Source organism: Buceros rhinoceros, unplaced genomic scaffold, assembly GCF_000710305.1.
Source record: "Buceros rhinoceros silvestris isolate BGI_N320 unplaced genomic scaffold, ASM71030v1 scaffold28572, whole genome shotgun sequence".
Classification (NCBI taxonomy): Eukaryota; Metazoa; Chordata; class Aves; order Bucerotiformes; family Bucerotidae; genus Buceros; species Buceros rhinoceros.
This window is the reverse complement of record NW_010399958.1, coordinates 15,973-39,717: the sequence shown is the minus strand read 5'-3', so window position 1 is coordinate 39,717 and position 23,745 is coordinate 15,973. Positions and strand designations below refer to the sequence as shown.

Below are 23,745 nucleotides of genomic sequence, written 5' to 3'. Positions count from 1 at the left end.
GATTCAAGGGACACTAAGAGAAAAAGTGTAAAATACCTGAACTGAAGGTAATTTTTTGTGCAGGGCATGAGAGGTTGTTCTCTCCACTGAATGGGTCTGTAGAGATGAAGAGAACTTGTAAAGGCTGGGGGTGATGTTCTGCAGGTACCTCTCCTTGATGATCTCTTCAGTCACCTATCGACATCTGAAGAGGAGCTACTTGTAGGAGTATCAGGAGTTTTCAGATACTTTAGAATTCCTTCAGAGTCTGTCTCCAGACGTGCACATCGGGTTCATACACCAGGGAACATTAATGTTGTACTTAGCGAGTGTATTGTATGTACAGCCGATCAAAGGGAGAGGCTGCTGCTCAGAGGAGGGTGGCTTCCATACCACCTTCATGTCCAAGTCCTGCACTTCCACCTTCCCAGGCAAAGAACTCCCCTTTTTACTTATTAGAGTATTTGAGGGTTATCATTCTTGAAAACTTAATGAATAAGAAATTAAAGCTTCTGTAAAACTCATGTTCAAACCTTCCAGGCAAAAAGCAGAAGCAGACATAAAGACTTTTCTTGATGAAGAAAGCCATAAGCATGACTTTTTTTTGGATATGAGGAACTTTGGTAAGAATTTCCTATTCATTTATTGATTATTTATTATAGTCAGGAATTATCTTGATTATTTGTTTGAGCTTTAAATCCCTGTCTTGACAGGTTTAGATTTAGAAAGCATGGTCCCGTGTAATACTTCGTGTGTTTGAGAAAACTTTGTTTCATTTGCATGCAGAGCATAAATTATCAAAGGAGCGGGATACATACCACAGAAATACTGTGGTCCCTCTCTGGGAGCTGAAAGAGAATTTGGAATTCAGGCTCTCTGAGATGCAGTGTTACCTCTCAGAAGGATCTTCTCTGAAATCTAAGATCAATCCAGATGAGATGCTGCAGCAGGTTGGTTTTTTGACTTCCCTTTTACAAATCGTTACAACCATATTTTTAACATTTTCCTTTATGTCACGCTCTGAGAGTATAACTCACCTTCAGAGCGTCCCGTAACCTCTGTACTTGCCGTAGTGTAAATCTGCTTCTCTGAGATCTGCAGAAGTGTCACAGAGGAGAGCTGAAAACCAGGCTCTTCATTTCTAAACAAAAGCTTTCATGCTATTGGAAGGTAGAGAAGTAACAGTGACATATTTCATGAAATAGATAGAATTTGTGAAGAAGCAACAGAAGACAACTTTGGAATTCCTTAACCTTGAAAGTCTGGCTTTGGAACGAGAGATTGAAGACTGTAAAACAAAAGTAAGCTTTTCCCTGTAAATTTAATTAGCGGTTTTTTAAGAGAAGGAATAGAACGCAGAGTAGTCTGCTGAGTAGCATTTTTTTTCACCACAGGCATTAGTGCATTCTTTTGAAGAGAAAAATGGACTTTTCCTCGACGTTCCGTCGGCACTGCTGTCTTTGGAGTGCCCCTACCCTGATCTGAAGACCTTAGTTATCACTGAGTACCAAAGGCTTGCCGGGGTGTACTGCTCTAAGCTCCAAGAGACTGATCAACAGCTAGAAGTTTTAAATAGGTAATGACACCTGTTTCGGGATTCCTTCTGTCGGGTATCAAATAACTGTGATATATTTAATAATCGATGGATCCTGCCGCTCTGTTCTGTGCAGAGCCAGGGACGGCAGCCACGCTGCCCAGCTCTCTAGGGTTTAGTAGTCGGCCACTGTTTGCACAGCTGAGACCTCAGGCAGTGCTTTCCAAAGCTCTCGTCTGAAAAATAAGCGAAATGTTTTGTGGATTAAGAAACAATAATCTGGTGTGCCGCAGATGTCCTCTTCACACGCTTTTGTGTGAATAGAAATGATTCTTTCAGTAGAGTGATTACGCTACCAAGTTTATGCCAGAAAAGTACAGTCTTGCTGAGAGAGATCTAGAATGTAGTTGTCTATAAAGCAGATAAATGTGTCCAATCTTCTTACAATTTCTGGATCATTCAGTAATTCTCATCGCAAAGGAATGTAAAAAAATGTATGTACCTCTGAACCAGAATAACTACAGGAGGAGTAGGAAGGAGAAGAGGCTTTTCTGTAAATGAAACAGTTTATAGGAAGAACATAGGTATGATCAAGAAATGTAACATACCTCTGTATTATGGAATAAAGGTTAGCTTTTCTGCTGGGGCTAACTCGAGTCCAGGAGATACTAGTTGTGGACACTGGATCAGCCTTGACCTTTTTGCCATCTACTGCTATTCCTCTGGCTTAGAACGGCACCAGCTTGTGAGAAGCCTGAGAATAAGGAGGTCAGTGGAACTGTTTGAAGCCTGGGCATAAGACACCGGGGAGAGCAGGGAAGTCCCTCGGTTTCTTTGGTAAAGCAATCACACATTGCCTCTAAATCTCCCTCTTTTTCTATAAACATGCACAATGCAGCACTTCAGCCTTCCTCTGCTGCTGCTGAGTTAGTTCGGGGTGCTGAAACAGGTTTAAGGTGTTGGATCCTAGAGAAAGTGATGTTATGAACTCCTGATCCTCTCTATAAATTGGAGAGCTATTCTGTAGGCGGCTCTTTGTGAGCTGAAACCTGTCTATCGTTACTGTCCTGTCCTAGCTATTCTCACATCACTCTTGTTAAAGCGGGTTCTGATCTCGCTCCGATCCGTAGCATTGATGAAGCAGCAAGTGGCGAATTTACAGCAGTTCATTTCCTCCCATCTCTGATGACTACCACAGTTGCTCTTAGGGAAGAAGTTTTAACATCTGTGAGAAAATGCTGCATCATTAAATATGTACAAAATCTTTCTTGTGGTTTTAATTAAAATTGTGTTAATGATCAATGCAATTTGGGTGAAAGTTCCTAAATTTAAATCCCTTGATCCACACAGCATGTGTGTTACTGAATAATAGGCAAACGCCAATGTAGACACAGAATCTATGAAAATGTTTAAAAAAGCATACTGTGGTGTTTTCACTGATCATATGCCGCTTTGAATGTGGGTCTTGAGCTAGCTAGTTCTGCACGGAAAATTAAGTAACATCAAGTTAATGATAAAATACCACATTGAAAGAGAAAGAAATTCAGTTGTGGGGATGAAAACATAGGCAGTGGTGCTGTGAAGGAGTGAAGTTTTGATACCTAGGTGGGAAAAAGAAGCGGATGTAGCTGGAAGAAATGCTGGTGGCAGCGGCAGCAGTCTGCCGGTGTTTGCTCGGGGTGAGGTGTGGGGGATCGTTTCCACAACGTGGATCAGTGTGTGCCAGTGTCGGTAGCTGGCGATGTGTGAAACCATGACTGAACCACCAGCGGTATCTTAGGCATTTTGTTTAAAGCTAGATCTTGGTCCTTGTTTGATTGCCTGCTGGTCACCACGTCTTTAATGTCTTGCTCATTTATGTTTCTATGATTTTATCCACAACCACGTTAAAACTGTGTTTTCGGTAAAAAAGGCAAGGCTTTGTTCTTGTAGAACTGCTTTCCTCCAAGAGCTGGGTCTTATAAAAGACAGGACACTTTTCGTCACTTCTTACATTTATATTGGCTAATTTGCATGAAAATATTTTGAGTCTGCAAAGATACGGCCTTGTGATTTGAGTATTTATAATTCATCAAGCTGACTTTGATCCAGCTAGCATGGATAATGCTGTCAAAAATGGAGTGACAGCTTTTTGACCTTGGTGTGTACCCGCTGCGCTCCGCTGGGGAACGCAGCCTTAACGAAGCCTTTGCAGTTACTGTCATGGCTCCAGACCCGACGCCGCTGGACATTCTCCTGCGACATGTTATTTTCTCACATTGTAGTTTGAGAAGTTGCCCAGTGGAAGGACGTGGTGGTAGGATCACGTAACTCAGTCACCCCCTCGGAGGATTACTTCTCTGTCGCTCCTCCTCTCTTGTCATGTGCTTAACGCACAGCAAAGCAACCTGAAAGTAAGAGCAGTCTTCTGGTGTGGGACGTCTCGTCGTTTAACTCTTCAGCTGGCTGGACAGAGCACTTGGAAAACGTGCGGAGAATTTCCAGAGAAGGGAAATCGGAACAGACACTATTCTGGTCTGCTGTACTCTGCGTGTGCTCGTTGTCTTGCTGGAGTGCACAGCACAGCGCTCGGCTTGTAGAACCTGACCAAAGAATTTGTGTTCTTTTTTCCAAGCGTAGCATAGGATTATAATGTTTTGTATCCTAAATTAACTTTTTTACTGCTGCTAAAACACAGATATTTGTGTTTGGAAAATACCCAAGTCCTGAGTCCACAAACTGTGGTCTTGGAACGGCCGTGTTCAGTATTGATGATGAAGCGCTATTGTATTTTTTTGCCACGATTTCCAGTGATGTCTGAATTACTGAAGTGGCTGAAGGATGGATGGGCTATTGCGCATTCAGCACTGTGTCCTCTGCCTTGTCCTTTCAAATGAGTGGCAGATTAGGGCTAAGGCGAGTGATTTAGTTGCTCTTTTCAGGCCTCTTACCAGGCGGTTTCTGGTACAACAATCGGCACTGACGTGGTGAACGGTCGGGGAGGCGCACGCCTCGGTTGGTGGCATCGTTGCAGGGGTGTGTCTGCAGGCTCACTGGGAGAGCAGCGCCCTGAGCGGGCACTGCTCTTGCAAAGGGTGGAGAAGAGGGTGCCTTCCCCTCCGAGCGTTCGTGTTCCCTGGGACGTGTGAAGCCGGGGGTTACTGCTGGGTAAAGCTGCTTCAACGGAAGCAGCTGCTTCGGTTGTTGAACACAAGACAATCGCTGTGCTTCAGTTCTGACACAAAATAAGGATTGTACTGTTTTCTGGTGGAACGATACATACCTGAAAAGCAAGCGCCACATTTACAGTTCAGGGCATGTGTTGAGCCTTGTGAAAGTCTGTCAATAACTTGGCACCGCAGACGCCTGATGTTGGCTTCAATAGTAATGTAAAACCTGTTGGCACTTCCCAGGCTTGTGTTAGTTGAGATCTTCCTTTCTGGAATCGTGCAGGAGTTGAAGTGAGGTGACGTGCTGAATAGCTAGTGATCCGGCCGGCAGGCATTTTGAAATTCTCCATGCATTCAACAGCTACGAGCACACTGGGCTGCATCATGCTGCTCTTTTTTTATTTTTTGGCTATTTGTCTATGAACAGCTGACAAGACCTCAGCACAGCTGACACATTGTGGCACAGCTGCCAACCCAAGGCACTGGCAGTCAGTTTGTCCCTGCTCACAATGAACTGCTTGTAGCTCTGGCTGTAGCTGATTGCTCCCCAGCGTGTCTTCACAAACCTGAATTTCTCCATCCTGTTCCTGAGGAGCATCGGGCTTCCTTGTTAGCTGCCAGTTAGGGGAATATTCCACTCGGAGGGAACCGTGAGAGGTAGGTGAGGTATGTGAGAGACAGGAGGCAGAACCCAGTGCAGCTGCTGGTGTATCTGCCCTTGTCTGCTGGAGCAGCAGGGATCACCCAACTGCCCCTCACCCACAGCGTCAGCGGCTTTCCCTGCTCTGAGTTCGTGGCGTAATGTTTCCTGACCGAGATGTCTCTTACTCTGCCTTACTCTTCTTGTAGACAGAAGGTTTGTTCATAAACCTGTGTGGTCAGCAATATCTAAGGTAGGTTGTTAGGAAGGAGAATCTTGGCCCTTAGAACTGTCTGATGACTGTCACCAAAATAACATGTTTGAGTGGCACCATGCCGAGGTGTATCAGGACTCACAGAAGAGGATTAGTGATTTCTTTTGAGTTCAAAATCCAACCCAGAAACTGGCAAGCACTCTCTTAGGATGGCTGGTACTCTCTCCGAGTAAAGGCTAGCAGGGCTTAATGGTTCTTCTAACAAAAAAAAAAATATTAAGGCTGGAAAGACAACAGGTGTTGTCTTAAAAGTATTTCTGTACTCAGTTCAGCATTAGTAGGAGCAGTTGTGGTGAAAGGTTTAAACTGTAGTGAAGAATAATTAATTTGTTCATTAAAGTTATTCTTCAGAAAGCCTATACCTCAGAATATGAAATTATGTCATAGATTCTAAAATGAGTAAATGAACTGATTTCCTGCAGAAGAGGAGAGTTTAAAACGTGAAATTCTGAGGGTGAGTTACAAGATGGTTTTCGTGGCAGCAGCAGATGTTGCAGGAGTGGGACATCTTTCCAGTACCCCCCAGAGTCAAAGCTGGGGGACTCCTGGGTTTGGAGAACTGTCTCTGCTGTTCAAGACCTGCAGCTTGAAGGTTACAACACGCTGCTGCCACCGTCCCCCCGCTGAAGGATTCCTCAGCCCCATTTCCCTTTCTGGGGCACCGTTTCTTCTTTAGACTCAGCACACGAGAACAGCTCAGCTCAGACATCTATAGTCACTGTTTGTCTTGGGTAATTTAAGCGTCACCTGTAAAAAAAACCACTTTTGTTGCTGTTTCCCTTTTGCTCAGGTAATTTCACTTTTTACGTTGTCTCCAGCTTTTGCTTGGCAGCTTTCAGTAGCTGCAGATAAACTTTTTACAGGAGCTAGATCTTCCCTCTCTCCCGTTTTGAGGCACCTCCATTTCTTTTTGTGATTTTGGCTGGGTTTAATAGCAGATGGATGGGTCCTACAAGTAGTTTGTCAGATATTTCACACAGTTTATAAGAAGAGAAAGGAAAGTAGGTGGAAGGCATGGACAGTGTCTATCTCATGTAAGCTCCTTCCACAGCTGTGTTAATTTTAGCCCACGAATGAGTCTCCAAGTCAGGATTAACGCTACAGTGCTCCTAGACCTGACCCTGTGCCTGCACAAGGGTGGGAGCTTTTCTGTGTGAGCTTGCACTGCTGTGCTGTAGAACATCCCCCCAGCGAGCGCCTGAGGCCCCGGGGGAGTGGGGAGGTCGCTGGGCCGCAGGGTAAGGGGTGGCTGAGTGGGACCCACCCGCTCCCTGCCTCTGGGGGCATGAGCTGCGAGTCGGCTGGCGGGCCCCCTTCTCAGGAGCATGTCTCAGAGCTAGTGCTTCATACTGCTCCACAAAACCCCTTCCGTGACTGGGGTGTCCGTGTGCAGCCAGACGCTGTCCCCGCAGAGCTCTCCTTTTCCACAGGTTTGCAGCACTAATGGCCCTGATAACGTTACTGGAGCTTATCAAAGGGGTAGGATGTGATCTCGCCTCACCTGGCTGTCTTCACCAGGATGCTGCCTGCATAAAAGGCAAGAGTCGCTTTTAACATTTGTTCAAAGAAAATCGAGAGCACATAGAATGCAAGGAACGTGGTGTTCATTACTGGGGAGCAGTAACGGGAATGTTTCCTCGTGTTTGGTTACCATTAAGTTGCCACCATTGTGATCCTGGAATAATGCTGCTGTGCTGAAAATGTTATAGTGAGCGGAGAATCTTTCTTGTTTCATGAAAGCCGGAGGATGAAGCAGTGGAGCTGGGAGGAAAGAACCTCTGATCACAAACTGTCTCCAGAAGGATGGGTGAAGGTTACATCCCCCTGAAGACTATAGGGGTAAAAATAAAGCCCGTTAGTCTGCCTGAAGAGAACTGTAAAACAGTCGCCGTTAGGGGGTGAAGATAAGTGGTACTCTGTCCAAACCTGTGCTGGTTTCATGGCAAAGCACGTAACAGCAGAGAGCACCGGTGGAACGCGCGTTGTGGGGAGGTTGGGCTCCCTTCCCTGACGGGATGTGGTGTTGAAAATGGTTTGTCGAGGCGGGATGTCATGTCTTTGCATTCTTGAGATCTCTGCAGGTGAAGCTTTCCATTTCTTAGAACTACCAGTTCTAGGGATGTTTTCTTGTTTCCTCCTGCACTGTCCCAGAACGCTGAACAATGGTGATGACGCACGGAGGGTTCGCTGTGCAGTGTTTTCTAGAGAGAAGCTGTGATAAACAGGATTACATAGGATTTTTTTAATGCTTGTGTTTACTGTTCTCTTTTAGAGATAACACCAGATCATATCATAAAATCCAGTTTAATATTAATTGCATATGAGCATCTCACAAAAAATCTGCTCTTAAAAATACTTCCTGTTGCTGCCTGTGTAAGGATGAAGTTGTTCTGACAGGTTACTAGGTGCAGGGCTGTTAAATGCCTTGACAGCGCTGCTGGCTCAGGAGGTCCGAGAGCTGCCAGCAGTGGGAGGCTGCAGGAGTTTGGGGGGTGTAGGGTCATGGGATTTGCCTCCTTTTAGTTTTCCCTGTGCTTTTAGTCACCTGTGAAAACAGGTCACTGGGATGGAGACCTTTTGGTCTCACTCGGTGTGGCTGCTCCGATGTTAATGCTGACAATCAAAGGCCGACGTTAATCCCGTCAAGGCTGGGAGGTCAGGCTGGGGGTAAAAGCTAATCTACTAAATCCCAACCTGTGGGACTCCGAGTTTGCTGCTGCTTCTCACTGCTGTCGTTTTCTGAAGTATGTGAATGTGTGCTGGTTACTGCACCTCCTGCTCTTGAAACGGTGCTGCTCGTGCCTTGCGGATGAGTCTGTGGCTGTCAGAGGTTTGGTCTTACCCTGGTTCCTCATTTAGCTATGCAGCTATTATCACTTCATTCATTCTGGTTTCATCATTTATTCAGTGCCCGGTGGTAGCAGCTGATGATCTTCCTTTCTTGCGTCGTGGTTTCTGTGCGGTGTGATGTATGTGTCTCAAACACGGCATCGCTCCCCCATAAAGCGGCAGGCCAGGAGAGAAGCAGTTCGGTGGCATGGTGGCACTGCCAGCGGTCGCGTTAGAAAAGCAGTGCAGATGGGCTTCGTCTCATTAAAGTAAATCTCAGTTTCTGAGCTCTGCTCCAACACCCAGTTTGCAGGTTCAGGACTGTGAGCTACTGAAGGGTTTTAAGAGTAAACTGGGGCCAAACTCCTCCTCCTCAAATGTCAAGTCTTACTGGGAATGATTGTTTTGCGTTTCTATAGGAACAAGGAATGGAAGGAAGAAGACCAGTGGGTGTTTCAGACTGTTATCAATCAGTATCCAAGTGATCTCCAGAGGAGGAGGACTTTGTACCTCGATGTGCTGCAGAGATACCTTCCTCACAGATCCAGGCATGATCTGGTCAGTGTTGTTTACAATATTACATCAATTACGTAAATTCTTACATAAATCACATAGTGAACGTTTGTGTTAAGGAATGTTTATCAAAGTTTTTTATAGTAAAATTTCTTAATTAGAGCTTTGATTCTGCACAGTGAAGGAGGGTTGTCCCTGTCTCCACAACACGTGATCCTGAAAACCTATCATTTCTTCAAAATAGTGCTGTGGAGACTGTAGTTCCATGCACCCTTTCAGACAAGTCCACAGAATTAATTTGTTGGCAGTGCTTCTGCTGCACCGCTGTATCGGTCTGTCGTGCTGTTCTGCTTCTCCGGGTATTTCTGGGTTTCGTGAGGACGTATAGCATTGTCGCACTCTCTAGGAATAGTTATTTTAATTGGTCTGTGGCACATATATAGCAGGAAGAGTGGAAAGTTATCTCCTGCTCTCAGGGAGAGGCTATTTTTATATGCATAATGCCTTTTAAATTGATTGCTGATTCCTTTTGCCCTCCACAGTGAATAAGCATGTAGCAGCTAATAGAGCAACCCGTTTCAAGGCCAGAACTCTTCAGGATGTCACAAGTAAATTAGGAGCCTTTTTTTACCTCCTTGTGTATTTTTAGACTATCTCCTCGCTTGTGTTTGCGGAGTGCCTAGTGTGAAGGAGTGACAGGGAAGTGCTACGGACAATTAGCATAGCTTCACCACAAATCAAGTTCTCGTGGATTTCAGAACTTTTGCCTCTGAGAATTGGGCTGAATAAGTACATGCTCTGAACAATGCAGATGTATTTTAAGCATAGCCATTATCAATGGCTCTCCCTAATTCTTGGAAGGGTCATTTAAAATATAAATATTCTAAATATAAAATTAATCCTGCATTGAATTGCTATCTGCTAGTCTGTATGTTAGCATGACAGATTCAGAAATGTTAAAACAGTGCTAAGAATCTACTCTTAAAATGTTTGTGTTGCATTAGAATACTAAACCTGGAGCCCTTTGTACCTTCTTCCATCCGAAGAAGAATGGGTCAGTGGACGAGCACTGGGTGCAGCTCCTCAGAGCTCTGTGTTCAGAGGTGCAAACTCTCCACCCTGTTTCTTGCTTACGAGTGTCTTGCCCTTAGGAGCTCGCTAGCACGGCTCGGCTGGGGTTGTGCAGCGGCAATGGCAGTGTGAACTCCCTCTGTGGTGGCCTGGGTGCGTTTGATCAGAGAGAAGCTCTAGATGTTCTGGTACCACCTGCACTTCACCCAGCTATGAGCTGCCAGGAGTGTCTGTGAGGCACCAGGCGAGTCAGAATCCCCCTGTCCCCTGCCAAAAGCTTAGGAATTAACATCAGGAATAGTTCCCTTGACACTTGTGAGCAGCCAGACACCTTTAGATCTCCTTGTCCCTGTGACTTGTATTTTGGGGGTCCAAGACTCTACTGCCTTGATCTGTGCAGCCTTACCTGTTACTACCATCGAAGTCTTGAAGACTGAGTGTCCTCGGAACCTCGCTGAAGGAAGCCAAAGAAGGTGTAATTAAACAGTCATCACTTTTGTTAGGTGGTGACGTTGGCAGTGGCAGTAAGCTGCTGGGCAAGCTAGAAAGCTATTTCCAGGTTTTCTGTTAGGAAAGAGAAAGTGAGGCTGATTCTCATCTGTACAGCATTTGCACGATTGCTTTAATTGCTCTTCTGTTTATAGATCGATATTTGCTGCAAAGAGCCTCATCTTGCTAAAAATTCTCAGTCTCTTGTGTTGAAAAGGGCTCCTTACGTTCTACGTACTGTAGGGCAGGATGGAACCGTTGCATTTAAGGTGTTTGTACTGCAGCAGCCTGGTTCAGGCCAGAGCGGTGGGACGTCAGGCTATCGCAGTGCCGCGTGGTGCAGGCAAACAGGGGAGGACTGGTGTGGTCTCACCACCTACCAATACTGGGAGCCAGCGGCGTCCCTGCCACAGGACGGGATGCTTTTGGGCCCTACCTCATGGATCCCATAGGAATGTCGGTGATAGAGTAATTGAATCAATTATATTAAAGGTTTGCAAAAATGTCAAGGATTATTTTATTAACGCATAGCTTTTACACCGTTCTGAAACGCTTTACTTTCTTAGGTTGTTCAGGAGAAGGCTTGGGATCGTTACCATTTCATCAGGAATCAGCGCAGAGCCTTGATGTTAAACTGGGCTCGGGCTAGAAAAGCCTTTTTGTTTAAGGCGCTGGCGACCTTTGCTGAAGCGTCTGCTGCTCATGAGGCAGAAGTCGTGTTGGCGAATAGCAGACAAAAGCAACAGGAGATTTGTGCTGAGCTGAAAGCAAAGGTAGGCTCAGCTATAAATCCATCTCATCCAAATCTGTTTTTTTACTGGTAAATTCAAGATGAAGTTACAGTGAATACGTGAAGAAAAACTAGCGGAAGTTCGTTGTCAGAATCCTGTCTTTCTGTCCTGATTGAGTTGTTTCGGGCCATTGGGGGAAAAAACCCAACTATGATCTGTTGGCAGAAATCAGTACGTTTGTGAATCTTGACTTGCAAATGAGTTGGAAGATGCTTTGTTTGTTACCAGTAAGGATCCTTGTTAGTGTTTCAAACAGCTCCTGAACTGAGTTTGTCTTTATGTGATTACCCAGTGCTGTCTGTGCCATCACCCCTACCGTGGTGGATTCTCAGCACCATGACAGAGTTTGAGCTGTATTCCAGTACTGGCAGACAAGATCTGTTCTGCAGTTTCAACACGGGAGTCGGTAAGCAGGCCGCAGAAGCAAAGGTCTGGCATCGTATTCCGTGGGTTCCTTTGTAACTTTGGCAAACCACAAAATACTTGTGTGTTTCTGTTTCTTCCTCAGCAAAGTGGGATTGACATCTCCACTGGCTGAGGCTTAGCTCATGGTTGCTTTTAACACTAGAATCTTCACCAGTGGAAGCAGAGCGTTCCATTCATCACCACTAACACCAGTTCCCTAGATTAATGCTAGTCTGCATTCAGAGAATTAATGAGCATCTGTCTTCCCTTCGGTTTATTTTTAAGGATGCTTTCCAAGACCTGAGACAATGATCCCAGAGCTTGTTTTCCCTTGTGATGGAGGTTTCACAGCATTCTATTCTGAAAGGTGATTTACTCTGTTAAGAGGTCAAAAAAGATAAAAATATCTGTGTGGGTGTTTTGGTAAGAGAGTAGAATAAAGTGGGAGGAGCCTGGACACCAGAGGAAAGTGTTACGATGTTGATGCCTAGGGCGTTTGTAAGCGGAGTCGCATTTCTGGGCAGGAAAGGCATGTTAAGATTTGTTGAAACTGCTCCTCGTGATTTCCCGCTTGCACAGAAGTTAACGTCTGGAAGCACACGCCACCCTCACGTTACCAGCATTCTCTCTGTCGAACCCTTACTTTTCAGCTGAATGCTGGACACTGCAAGTAGAAAAACGTGGTAAAACCTGCACTGTGATTAAGAGTTTTGATGGTAGTTTTTCACTACAGTAATAATACAAAAATCCTCCAGTCTCTAGTTCCTGGAGCTGTCTGTCGTAGGAAGGTTGGAATCAATGCTTTAGGTTAGAAACTCTGGGCTTGACTAAATGTGGAGTCTCCTGTCTCGTCTCCTGTGGCAGGCTTCCCTGGAGCCAAGCGGGGGACGGAGTCGTTCTCCAGAGGTGAGCTTTGGGGTTCCTCCCTTTCTGGAATTGCCGCGTGTGTCTCATCCGCTCAGTCAGAGGCGGAAGGGATGCTTATTCCAGAACTGAGAATTTATGAGTCAGGGTTTTTTGTTTTTTTTTCTGTTTGGTTTTTGGTTTTTCTTCCCCACAAAAAGTAACAAGCAAGTGCTGAAGTAATTCTGGTGTCTCCCTGGAGCTTAAGGCTCCTTGAACATTGTGCCTTGTGCCTTGAACATTGTCTGGAAATTTTTTGGGTTCTGACCTCCTGTTCCCAGTGCCCTAGAACTGTTTGAAACCTAAACCCATTAGGCCTGTGCTTTTCAAGGGGTGCTCTCAAAGGTGGCTTTGTTAAAATGTTGAACGCTTGAACAAAAACAATTTCCCTGTTTCCCAGGAAAAAAGCAATGAAGACGGTACGTTTTTCTTTTCCTCGTTAAAGGAGGATATCGCTGTGACCTTGTTTTGATCAGCTCTACAGCTGGAAGGGCTGGAGGACGGAAGTTGAAATTGGGCGATGAATGAGCTGGTTTTTGAAGAAATTATTCTGAATGTATCCAGGGTTTTTGTCTGGATGCCGTGGGTATATGCATTTGAAAACTTCACCCCGTTAGAGTTCACTTTACAGACTCGTCTTCCTGCGCTCCTGAAGTGTGCAGTGACAGGATGTTGTCCCGTGGAAAGTGGCTGTTGGCCGCTATCCGGGAGAAAGTATCTCTTGGTCTAGTGAGTTAATTTACCTGATAAAACCTGTCCTGACGAGGGTCTGTAAGATGGGGTGAAAGTCAACCTGCCTCAGAGGGAATCAGTAGAGCTGGAAATCAAGGATTAGGGCTGCTCTCCCGCTTTTTTCCCCCATGAATTGACTTATTTTTTTCATTTCAGTAAATTTAACATAAGGAAATCTTACTGGTATCGCTTTGCCCGAGGGAAAACGTGGCTGCTGTTGTGATTTAGGTGTATAGTAAACTCTGGGTGTGCTTATGAAGAGCTTGTATCCCAAAGACGAGATACAGATCTGTCGTTACGCCAGCAGGTCTCAGAGAAACCCTGAGCATCTATCTGCCAGCTTACATCAGCTGTGGCTACCACACACCCTGTGAGACAGGTGAGCGGGTCCAGACATGCAAAGGATGGCTAGACCCGTTTTGCAGACAGAATATGCAGAAATACATTAAAATCCAAGTGGGTTATTGAAGCAGCTGCTAATGACAGAGTGGCAGAAGCCCAGACTCCCCCAGACGCATGAGACCTTTCATTTAACTCCAGTCAGTCTGCACTGAGCCTGTCTTACTCGTCTGCTTTAAGAGGGATCTCTTGCTGTAAATATCCACAGTGCTGAGAGTTTGGGGGGTTTCCAAAAGGGTTTTTCTTCCTCTGCGTGTGAAAATCAGTTAGTTCCTAATTGTAGTACAGATTGAGCAATGCAAAAGAGAAACAAAATACTCATATGGGTATTGCATTTATTATGCATTTTTTTTATTATTGCAGTAACCACGTGATAACTTTTGTAGATAACCACCCAACTTTTATATAGTTCTTTTCATCTGTCAACAGCAAACCAAGGGCATAGCAAACAGACTAAAAAATACATATTTAAAGCTGTTTTAAACAGACTAGAAACAACTGTGCCATCAGTGAGACTCTAGGCCTTGTGACTGACAAGAGCTGTTAACAATTAAAAAGTAAAGGAGCAGAGAACTTAAATTAATGTTTATAGCAGTTTTTACCTGGGGAAAGGACTTCCAGATTCTTATGCCGTGTTCCATCTCACTGAAGATCAATGTGTCCTTACCAGAAATCAGAGTCTCTGAGGAGGAATTTTGAAACACCTTGAGAAGCTCAGGTGAAATAAATCACGAGGGGCATGTGGTGGTCACTGAAGTGAAATAAAGTGTGAAATGGCTAATGGCAGTGAGGATCTAGGGGACATCCCTTCCCTACAGAGGACATGTTCCTGGTACTGATCCTTAGCATCTGCTTGCTGTGGGAAAACAAGCAGAACGGAGATGTGGGGGTTACCCTTTGAGTGAGTGGTCACGAGTCACTCGTGTGTGGGATGTTCTGTGCTGTGTGGATGCGAAGACAGATTTGGGAAGGGCCAGGAGCACACACAGAGCCACGTGCTCCAGGGAAGCAGACAAGGGGCAGTTTGGAACCGGGTAACTCCATTACCTGTCCTTCTTTTTCCTTTTTCAGGATGCTATCGCGGCCACGTGCCTCATGCTCTGCACTGGGCGTGAATTGCAGGGGTTTGGTAACAGGGGGCTGCAGGGGTGCCCTGCATGGGCAGAGGCCGTGGACTGACTTGTCAGCTCTGAGATCCGTTTAGACAATCCATTGCACCCCAAAACTTCAAGCGTCCAGCGGAGTTCGGAGTGCCTCAGCCGGAGACGCGTCTCGCTCATTTACCTGGCTGCTAGGTTATTAAAGCGCGTAGGGTATGTTTGGAACATAGGCTTATCTGTCAAATTTAGTTGAAATTGTCCAGTGATCCCCCAAATTACTTGTGGCTGGATAGCTGGACAAGCAGACGGCTCACGCTAACCTTGTTTTCTTAGGAGAATTATCTTCCTCCTGCAGCTAGGAAAGTGGCACCTCAGGCAAGCAAAGCAATTTGAATTAAAATTTTGCAAAAGTGGTAAATGATCAAAGGAGCTTTTCATACAACTGCAGAAGAACTGGAAGAGATAGTACTGTGTATAAAAGGACGGCAAATTTAGCTAAGTGGTTGTGAATAGAAGCGCAGCTGACTCAAGGTTATGCATGTGTGGATGTTTAAGCCTACGTAATATTCAAATATGTTAATAGAATGTTGACGCTCCCGTTGTCAAGAACAGAAGGATATTCTGAATAATGCTGGCCGAGACGAGAGAGGAGGTACAAGGACAAGCCATGAAAAGACTGCTCACGCACTGTCTTGAGCAAAGGCGTTGTGACGTGCTCTCAGCTCCAGGGAACTAAATCCAGTCTGGTACTGGATGTCGGGCTTTACGGGAACCAACCCGAGCCCCTGCGACTGAGATCCCAACTGAAAGCAGTGGATCTTTTGCCCTTCGGGTTGTGGCTGAGGGTTGTGCTCAAATGCTTTTCTTGGGGGAGGAGAATCCTCAGTCTAGAGAAGAAGGAACAGGTTGTTAGAGTCAAAAGTTATGGGAGACTTCAGACCACCATCTGTTAATAGCACAGCAGTGGATGTTGTTGACGTACCTGTTGACGTCGTAAGTAACTTCATGCGTTAGCTGCGTGGTCTCAGGAGGCGCGGTGTGCTCTGTGAAAGCAGTACAGGTGAGTTGTTCCCCATGGCAGGAGAGCCAGGTCCTGTCCCCAAGGACAGCGAACATTGTTCTCGCTGCGGCACTGCTGAGCGGCCGTTCTGGAGTGCCTGCTGCCCTGTCACCTGTCGCATGGGGCGCTGGGTTTTCGTGTTTAGCATTGGGTGTTAGCGTGGGTTTTGAACGCACAGTGTGCATCGTGAGGCTAAGGGCCAGCAGAGCGTTAAGCACTGTGTCACGGAGCACAGGCAGTAGGACATCTCATCAGCATGGGGCGGGAGGCGTACTCATCACACAGCTCTCTGGGCTGCTCCACCGGCGTACGAACCAAACCGTGTAAACGGCGATGGTTCTGCTCAATACCTCTGCTGGATCATGGTATTTAATATGGAGCCCCCCGTTAAACCTGAACTTCCTTCCACTGTAACTCAGCCATGGAGTCACTGGGTGTTTCAAACCCTCGTGTCAGTGTGTAAGGTCCCTGATGCACGAGGAAAGGAAGACAATACGTACGATGCTCATAAAAAAGGACTTTCTAAATTTAAATCTGGTGCCTTGTTCACAGTGTTTTGACAAACTCCCCCCTGCCCCGTTTTAGGCTCCAGGGAGCTGTTCTTAATATACACTTTAATTTTTTCCCTCTTACAAGCTCTGTTATTCACACCCTGAAGCACTGTCTCATTATCTTTCCATTTAAGAATATATGCGTGCACTTCCTGTTCTTATTTTATTTCCAAGAATAACTGTTAATATTTCATATTTCAATGTGTGGTAGGTTTGATTAATGCAGGTTTTTTTGGTTGATACAATTTACATTGGTAGCAGGTCTAGTATGCATCCCAGTTCCTTGGGGATGTCGGCGTTGTTGGGGCAAAATTTCCCGATGACTTCCAAAGTCTCGGTGCACAAGTCATTGACTGGAACTCTGGAAGCCCAGGAGATGCCCACGGTGCAGGCGTGTCCCTGCTCTCCCAGTACTTGTGCTGCGAGCTCTGTGTGTCTGAGAGCTGTTGAAGCTGCTGCATGTCGGCAGACGGTACCAGCAGGTGTGGCGTCTCCTAAATGTCACACTTGTCATGCGTGCCCCAGGTGTCCTCAACAAGTGTGTCCAGCCAGCGCGTCCTGGCGGGGTTGTGTTGCTGTGCGACGTGTCTGGCTGGCGACAGCTGGAGCCGTTCTGACCTGGAGATGCAAATGCTTCACACCGTGCGTTCACTTCCTCCTTCCTGGTCCCTGGCAGAAGGTCTTAAAAGTGTGAGTAGTCGAAGTAGGGTTTGTACTGAGAAACTGTTTCCAAACTTCCTTGCATTCACCCACGCTTTTTTTTTAAATGGGGTGTACTACTCTTTAGTGTAGTCATTGAATAGACACATCGGTATAATTAGCAACTTGAAAAAAGTGTTTTTGTTTTATCACACAGAGTTCTGTTGTCCTGATCCATTTATAAAATACTGTGAGTCTCAGGGATTTATTGTCCCATTAACCCAAGTGGAATTTATGTGCTTAGCTTCTGTTAACCTTAACAGAAATTACCTGGGTGAATCCTGCTCTTCTAAGGGAGACTAAGTCTTTTTATTTTCCCCTGTATTTCTTTCCCCCTCTTCTTAGAAATCTCTCCTTTTTCTCCACCTTAGAGTGGAAGGGGGTTGCTCAGGCAGGAGACATCGATCAGCAGCGCAGTACTTTTCTCTGAAGTATTAACGACTAAGCTATATTGCAAGTGAGGAGGTGACGCTGCTGGTGATGAAAGTCACCTTTTGATGAGTTTTCCATGTTAATCTTCTAGTGATCTCAGCTGGACTGTGCTCTTTGGCCAGGTCTATAGTAGATAAAAAAGCAATGACCTTCTCTTGTGTGGGGAACTAATTTTGCCAAATTTATTAAATCATCTTCATTGATCGGATGATGTGTCCATTAGGAACTGAACTGAGGAGAACATCCTCACAAAGACCTGATGTTGCAATCCTGTAGTTCCTTTAGCCCATAACTTTTTTTTTTTATTGCTTAGTCATCTTTTACATCCCTTTCACTCTGGTTTTCCGGACACAGTAGAAATGCATAGCTCTAAAATGGCCTTTTCTCTGTAAACAGAGTCCCTTGGGTCACCAGCTTGTTCCGAGGCTGCAGTCCTTATCTTAAAAACGTGAAGAAACAAATGTCATGGTTGACGTGGTTTGAATCTAAACTTGCAATTAAGAGGTGTTTTTACCCCTCTGTGCCTTGTGGCTTCCATCTGGAAAGCGAACTTACCATAAACAGGGTAACACTTAACTCCGTATTCAGTGAGAAATGGGGCTGAAAAGCTGGACAGAGGAGATGATGATGGCACGGTGAAGTTGGGAAGAAGGAGTGGAAGAGGCGAGAGGAGCTAGTCCTGGCAGGAGAATTAGATGAGTCTGGTTATTCGAACTGTGGACATTTCTTGCTATGCTTTTGGACTCTGCCTATTCCAAGCATCCTCTTTCTTTTGAGCTTCCTCTCATTGCGGTGCAAGTAGCTGGGGAAAGCCCCGGGTGACCCGGGGGACTCTAGCTGGAGTAAGCCTGCGGGAGGGGATTGGGTGTGGGTTCCCATGCAATTTGGTTGCTCATCCTTTCCAGACCTTATTTTGCGGTTCTGCGTGACCTCTTGGGCTCTGTCTGGACACTGGAAAAGCTGCTGAACTTGCTGTCTGTTTTCAAGGGTACCTTCAGGAGCTGAACACGGGGTCTTGCCACACAACAGGAATTCTGTTGCTGCTTACGCCAGCCTTTGGCACAGATGATGTGCAACATCACAGTAAGCTCAGGTAGTCTGTGCCCCACTGAAACGTGAAATAACTCTTCATGGCCGCTACTTTGCAGCACAACCTGTGACAAATGTACGTGGAGGCATTCTGTGATTCCTTGTTTTATGTTTAGGAACAGTGTTTGAACTGCTCATCGTCTTGTAATCACGCTTCACCACGTCTGACCGCGCAGCCCCAGTTGCTGCAGCTGCTGTCCCTTTTAGGGCCATGTGAGAACACTGGCTCTTTCTCCTCAACTTACTCAAATTTCGTGGTGCTCCTTTCGTACATGGCATCTTTGCTTGTCAAGTTATTTTTCTTGAAGAGACCCTCTGATTTTTTTTCCCCAGGCGTTCTTAGAATCCCGTGACACCAGTCTGAAGAAAAAGATGCAAACCATAATAAAAATAAGGAAAAGTGTGCAGAAGTGTTTCAGAGACTAACAAAGCTCTGGGAGATTCTGTAAGTGTGTTGGGATTGGGTCACGTAGGTGTGCTAAAGAGAGGATTTTCCTGTTATGCCTTTAGTTCTGACAAACAGTACTGGCTTTATCACGCGGCTGTTGGGAATTCTTGCTTGGAATTTGAGTCCTGGCAGCTTACTCTGTGTGGCGCAGTGCAGCCTGGGAGCATGCTGCTGGGAGCAGCTCTGTAGTCACTGTGTGACACCGTTCCTCCTGATCGTTTTATGTCCTTTCGGTACGTAGGGTGTTTTCCCTTCCATTTCTAAGGCTCCTTTTTCTCCTTGCATGACCTCTGCCGTGCAGAGCCGCCCCACACCGTCCTGTGTTGCTGTTTCCCTGCGCTGCAGTGGAGCTGCTGGAAGGAGCTGGGTGCCAGCTCTCCTGTGTCACCTGTCGGTCTGTTTGTAACGTCAGTCAGCCTCGCTTGAAGAGAAAACCTGAGCTGGCACTGTTCACCACGTGCCAACCTCGTGGGAATTCCCGAGGAAAGTCTCTCAAAAACTGTGTTGTCATTAATAGAGATGTAACTGGAGCATTATCTATATGGTAAATATGTTATTGCTGTTCAGATGTTAGAGCGAAAGAACTAATTTATTACCTTAATTAGTTTGTAGTGCTCTTTGCATTGTTGCAATATGCAATATTGAAAAATGAACTGCAACTAGGTACACGCGCATTCTGTTCAGCACAGCGACTTAATAATGCACTTGGCACCAGCTCCTCTAATAATACATGAGCTATGAAATGTACTGGAAGTGCCGCTTGTAATTAAAAACTTTCAGAACTTTCTGTTGGCAGAGCTTGTACTGCTAAAACGTGCATTCCTTGTGAAACAGGCGAGAGGGGATCCAGTTTTGGGTGTATTTGCAGTATTAGTTTAACTGCTAGGATTTTGGCAATGTTTGAACAGAACATTTACTGTTGACACAGTAAACTCTACCCTTCTGATTTTGCACTCGTCGGAATGAAAGAATGCAATCAAGAGCACGTTATTTTTCTTGCGCATTCTGTGGTCCCAGATTACTGCCTTAGTGAATCAGGGTTATTGTTCAGGATTTTTTTTGTTCTTCAGATCTGCACAACGTTACCTCTGGGGGAAAAACCTGATGAATATGGTGGGTTTTCCTGAAAAGCTTCAATTGTAGGAATGCTGGGAAACCAGCTCTAGGTAGTCGCTTTTAATCAGCAAAATATTAGCAGGCCGGGGATGCTGCCACAGCCTCCTCAGCTCTTGCGCCGTTCCTCTGCTGGCTGTTGTGTTTGCCTGGCAGCAGTGCCCAGGGGCTCCCTGGTAGCACTGGGCTCCCACGGAGCCCCGGCTTGTCCAGACACCTAGTCCAGCGGGTTTGCAGGGTTGGTTCGGATGCAGGCTGGGTTTCTGCACAGGTCCACTGTGTCCTTTGTCATCATGAGGTGAGAGAGTCGAGCTCCTGATCTTTGAACCTGTGACAATGTGGACAGGGAACCAGCTTGGGAATCTTTCTGTTCTGGCCAGGCTGCCCTTCGGGGCCGTTCCTCCCATGGGAAGGTTCCCTTTTGAGGTGTCTGGCCAGGGAAAGGGTGGAGGTGGTGGGACTAGAACTGCTTCGGAGAGAGACAGGGTAATGTTCGAATGGGGTGTAAAAAGTGAAATACAGTGACGTTTGAATCAGCTGTTTCATTCCCAACGTTTGGTATTTCCTACACGATAAACCACTTTGATTCAGCTCAGCTCTGTAAAGAACATTTCATCCTGTGTGACTTCAGCTTTTCCTGTGAGGAAGACATGGCATAATGCCAACCTGCTGGATCACATTTATAAATATTTTGCAAACAGTGCTTCTCCGGCTTTTACCAACTTTTCCTTTTTTATTGCAATTAAGAATCAGAGGAAGTGGCTCCTCTTTTGCCTTAAGAGAAGGCACGGCTTAGATAAGTGTGGAGGGCCAGGGGTAGTGTAGACTCGCCTCACAGGCTGCCCGCAGAAAAGAATAAATGGGTGTTGTGGAGAAGTATAGCACAGAGAAACTCGCCCTCCCTCTGTCACTCTTACTGCCCGTGTTCTCAGTTGGCAGTGGCTCGTGCATGCCAAAAACGAGTGGGGTGAAAATGGAAAGCAGGCTGTACCACTGACTAGAGAGGAGTGTTTCGTGGTGGTTTGGGGCAGTGCTGGCAACATCGTAGAAGGGAGTGGAGGTAGGGACTGGATTATCGGCCCCTCCGTTAGGTCTGGGGAGCCTCACTGCTCAGGTCATGTTTTCTCACCTCATATATTTGATGGCTGGTTATGCTCATTTGTTTGTCAGAATCACAGAATCATCCAGTTGGCAGAGACCTTTAAGATCAGCAAGACCAACCGTTCCCCCTGCACTGCCAGGGTCCCTAAACCATGTCCCTCGGTGCCACCTCCACACGTCTGTGAAACCCCTCCAGGGATGGGGACTCCACCACCTCCCTGGGAAGCCTGTGCCAATGTTTAATGACCCTCTGTAAAGAAATTCTTCCTAATAGCCAACCTCAACCTCCCCTGGTGCAACTTGAAGCTGTTTCCTCTCGTGCTGTCACTTGTCACGTGGGAGAAGAGACCAACCCCCACCTCCCCACAACCTCCCTTTAGGTAGTTGTAGAGAGCGAGAAAGAAGGTCTCCCCTGAGCCTCCTCCAGACTGAGCACCCCCAGCTCCCTCAGCCGCTCCTTGTGAGACTTGATCTCCAGACCCTTCACCAGCTTTGTGGCCCTTCTCTGGACACGCTCCAGCTGAGAGAACAACAGTGTGTATGAAAGTTGCTTGAAGAACCCCCAGACTCCATAGCCTTTATTAAAACATGGAAGTACAGTGGTTGATGCTTGTGCCTGGGGACAGTAGCAAACTGCATTGAACTTTCAAAGGTAAACTCAGTTTGCAGGAGACAAAAGTTCCTGTTGTTAGTCTGTGTACGCATGGCGTTTATTACAGGCAGAGCATCTCTTTAACAAACCATCATCTCGTCTTTTAATAAAGACAGAGTTTTATTTTACAACTGCAAAATGTAATGGCTTTTTTCATAATATCACTTTGCACTACATGAAAAGTCCCAGCAGTGTTTAGTCTACGGGGACACTTTACAATGAACAAAATATAATTGTCATTTAAGCAAAGAAGCGCGGCAAACACAGCATCGCTCAGAGATGCAGCTCACTGAGAACCTGGGACCACAGGCAGCCCTGGGAGTCTGCACAAAAACCTTTCACAAGCACAGGACGGGGGAATGCATAGCGTCTGGCACACAGCTAGTGAAATGCAGTGAAAGTGGAAAAAATGTATTTTAATGTCGTAGTATCAAAGTACTCCAGCATAGAAAAGCAGGTGGAAAATGGCTGAGTTGTTTGTGCCTTTGAGGAGCAGAGTTCTGTTAGCACTTGGCAAATCCATTGTGCAAAACACTGGCAAGGCAGCAGTGAGGAGACATCGATAACCCTGTTAGAACCAGCATGAAAGAGAGGAGCACACGACTGCTGTGGGCATCCCCCAGGTCCAGCAGGCATCCGCAGGGGCTGAGAGTCACCAAAAATGGGTCGCTGCCCATGTCCATGCCCAGTGACTGAGGCTGTGGGCTCTCGTTTAACCCACGCAGCGTGTCAAGAATGGGTTTCTGGCATGTTGAGTGCGTGGTCCATCCTGTCCCCAACAGATTGCGTTAGGAAGTGTGGCAGGCCCTGTAACGAGAGGTGCGGTGAGCTGGTGCTGCCCTGCTCCTGCCCGCGCCTCGCCAGCGGTGCGGGAAGCACCCGGTGTCTCTTCCCGCTGAAGAGCGGGGTGTTGGGTACCCAAGGCGTTACGGGCACCGCTCTCAACCCTCAGACGGGTGGCAGGGATCTTAGGCCGATTTTGCACAGTTTGAAAGCCGACAGAAGCTGAAGTCTGTGTCACTGGAGTCTGTTGGTGTCCGCAGAGACCCAGCTGAGGGCAAAGTGCTGCAGCAGAAGTGCTCGAGTTAGAGGATGCGAGCGGACTCTGGTCTCTTAGCATTGGTCTCCGCTTGTTCAGTGGTTCGTTAAGAAATTTTCCTGTATTGACAGTCGAAGCACTGAAGGGGAGTTCAAGATCTGGTGTCTCTGAGATCGTTTTGGCAATTTTGCCTGAGATGTGTCCATATGTGGTTTTATTGCAGAGTATGCCAGTCAGCCGCGAATCAATCGCGCTGTTAACGTGCAGGAGGGTGGTGCTTACCAAGGGACTGTGTACTGCTGATAAGATCGTAACTCTCTGTTTGGAAGCGATTCCTGGGGTTCCGTTCCCAGTCTCGGTTTGGCAGGGTCACGGTATCTCACGAGTCTGCTGCAAGAATGTCTTTTCAACCGTTTCTTCCAGGTTCTACAGTGGAAAGCGCAGCAGGAAGAGGCTGCTAAGCTAGAAGCTGCTGTAGCTGCCAGAAGAAAGGAAAAGGAAGATGAGAAGGAAAGGCTGCAGAAAGAACAAGAAATGCTCCGCAGAGCTCAGGAGAAAGAGAAAGTACCAGAAACTTTTATACCTTTTTTGCATGTGTTAAAGCGTACGGTTGCCTGTAATATCTTTAACCGATCTCTACCTTGTGTTTTGTAACGTATGAGGCGCGAGTACAGAGCAGCAGGTGACTAGCTGAGGCTTGCTGCTGTCCACTTGAGCTTTAAAGCCGCCTGCTCCTACTCACCAGTCACGGTA

The 23,745-nt window shown here is 46.4% G+C and overlaps 1 protein-coding gene across 1 annotated transcript in view; it reads left to right on the top strand.

Annotated features, from left to right (window-relative positions):
* The window catches only part of CCDC148 (coiled-coil domain containing 148), a gene marked incomplete at its 3' end in the record, with an annotated part of 48,751 nt that overhangs the window by 9,070 nt on the left and 15,936 nt on the right, over positions 1-23,745 (top strand). Inside the window, exons 4-10 of the mRNA XM_010131686.1 lie at positions 520-602; positions 766-929; positions 1,185-1,280; positions 1,374-1,555; positions 8,825-8,963; positions 11,045-11,251; positions 23,416-23,556. Of these exons, the coding sequence (XP_010129988.1) occupies positions 520-602; positions 766-929; positions 1,185-1,280; positions 1,374-1,555; positions 8,825-8,963; positions 11,045-11,251; positions 23,416-23,556 (1,012 nt within the window). The remainder of the gene's footprint in view (positions 1-519; positions 603-765; positions 930-1,184; positions 1,281-1,373; positions 1,556-8,824; positions 8,964-11,044; positions 11,252-23,415; positions 23,557-23,745) is intronic.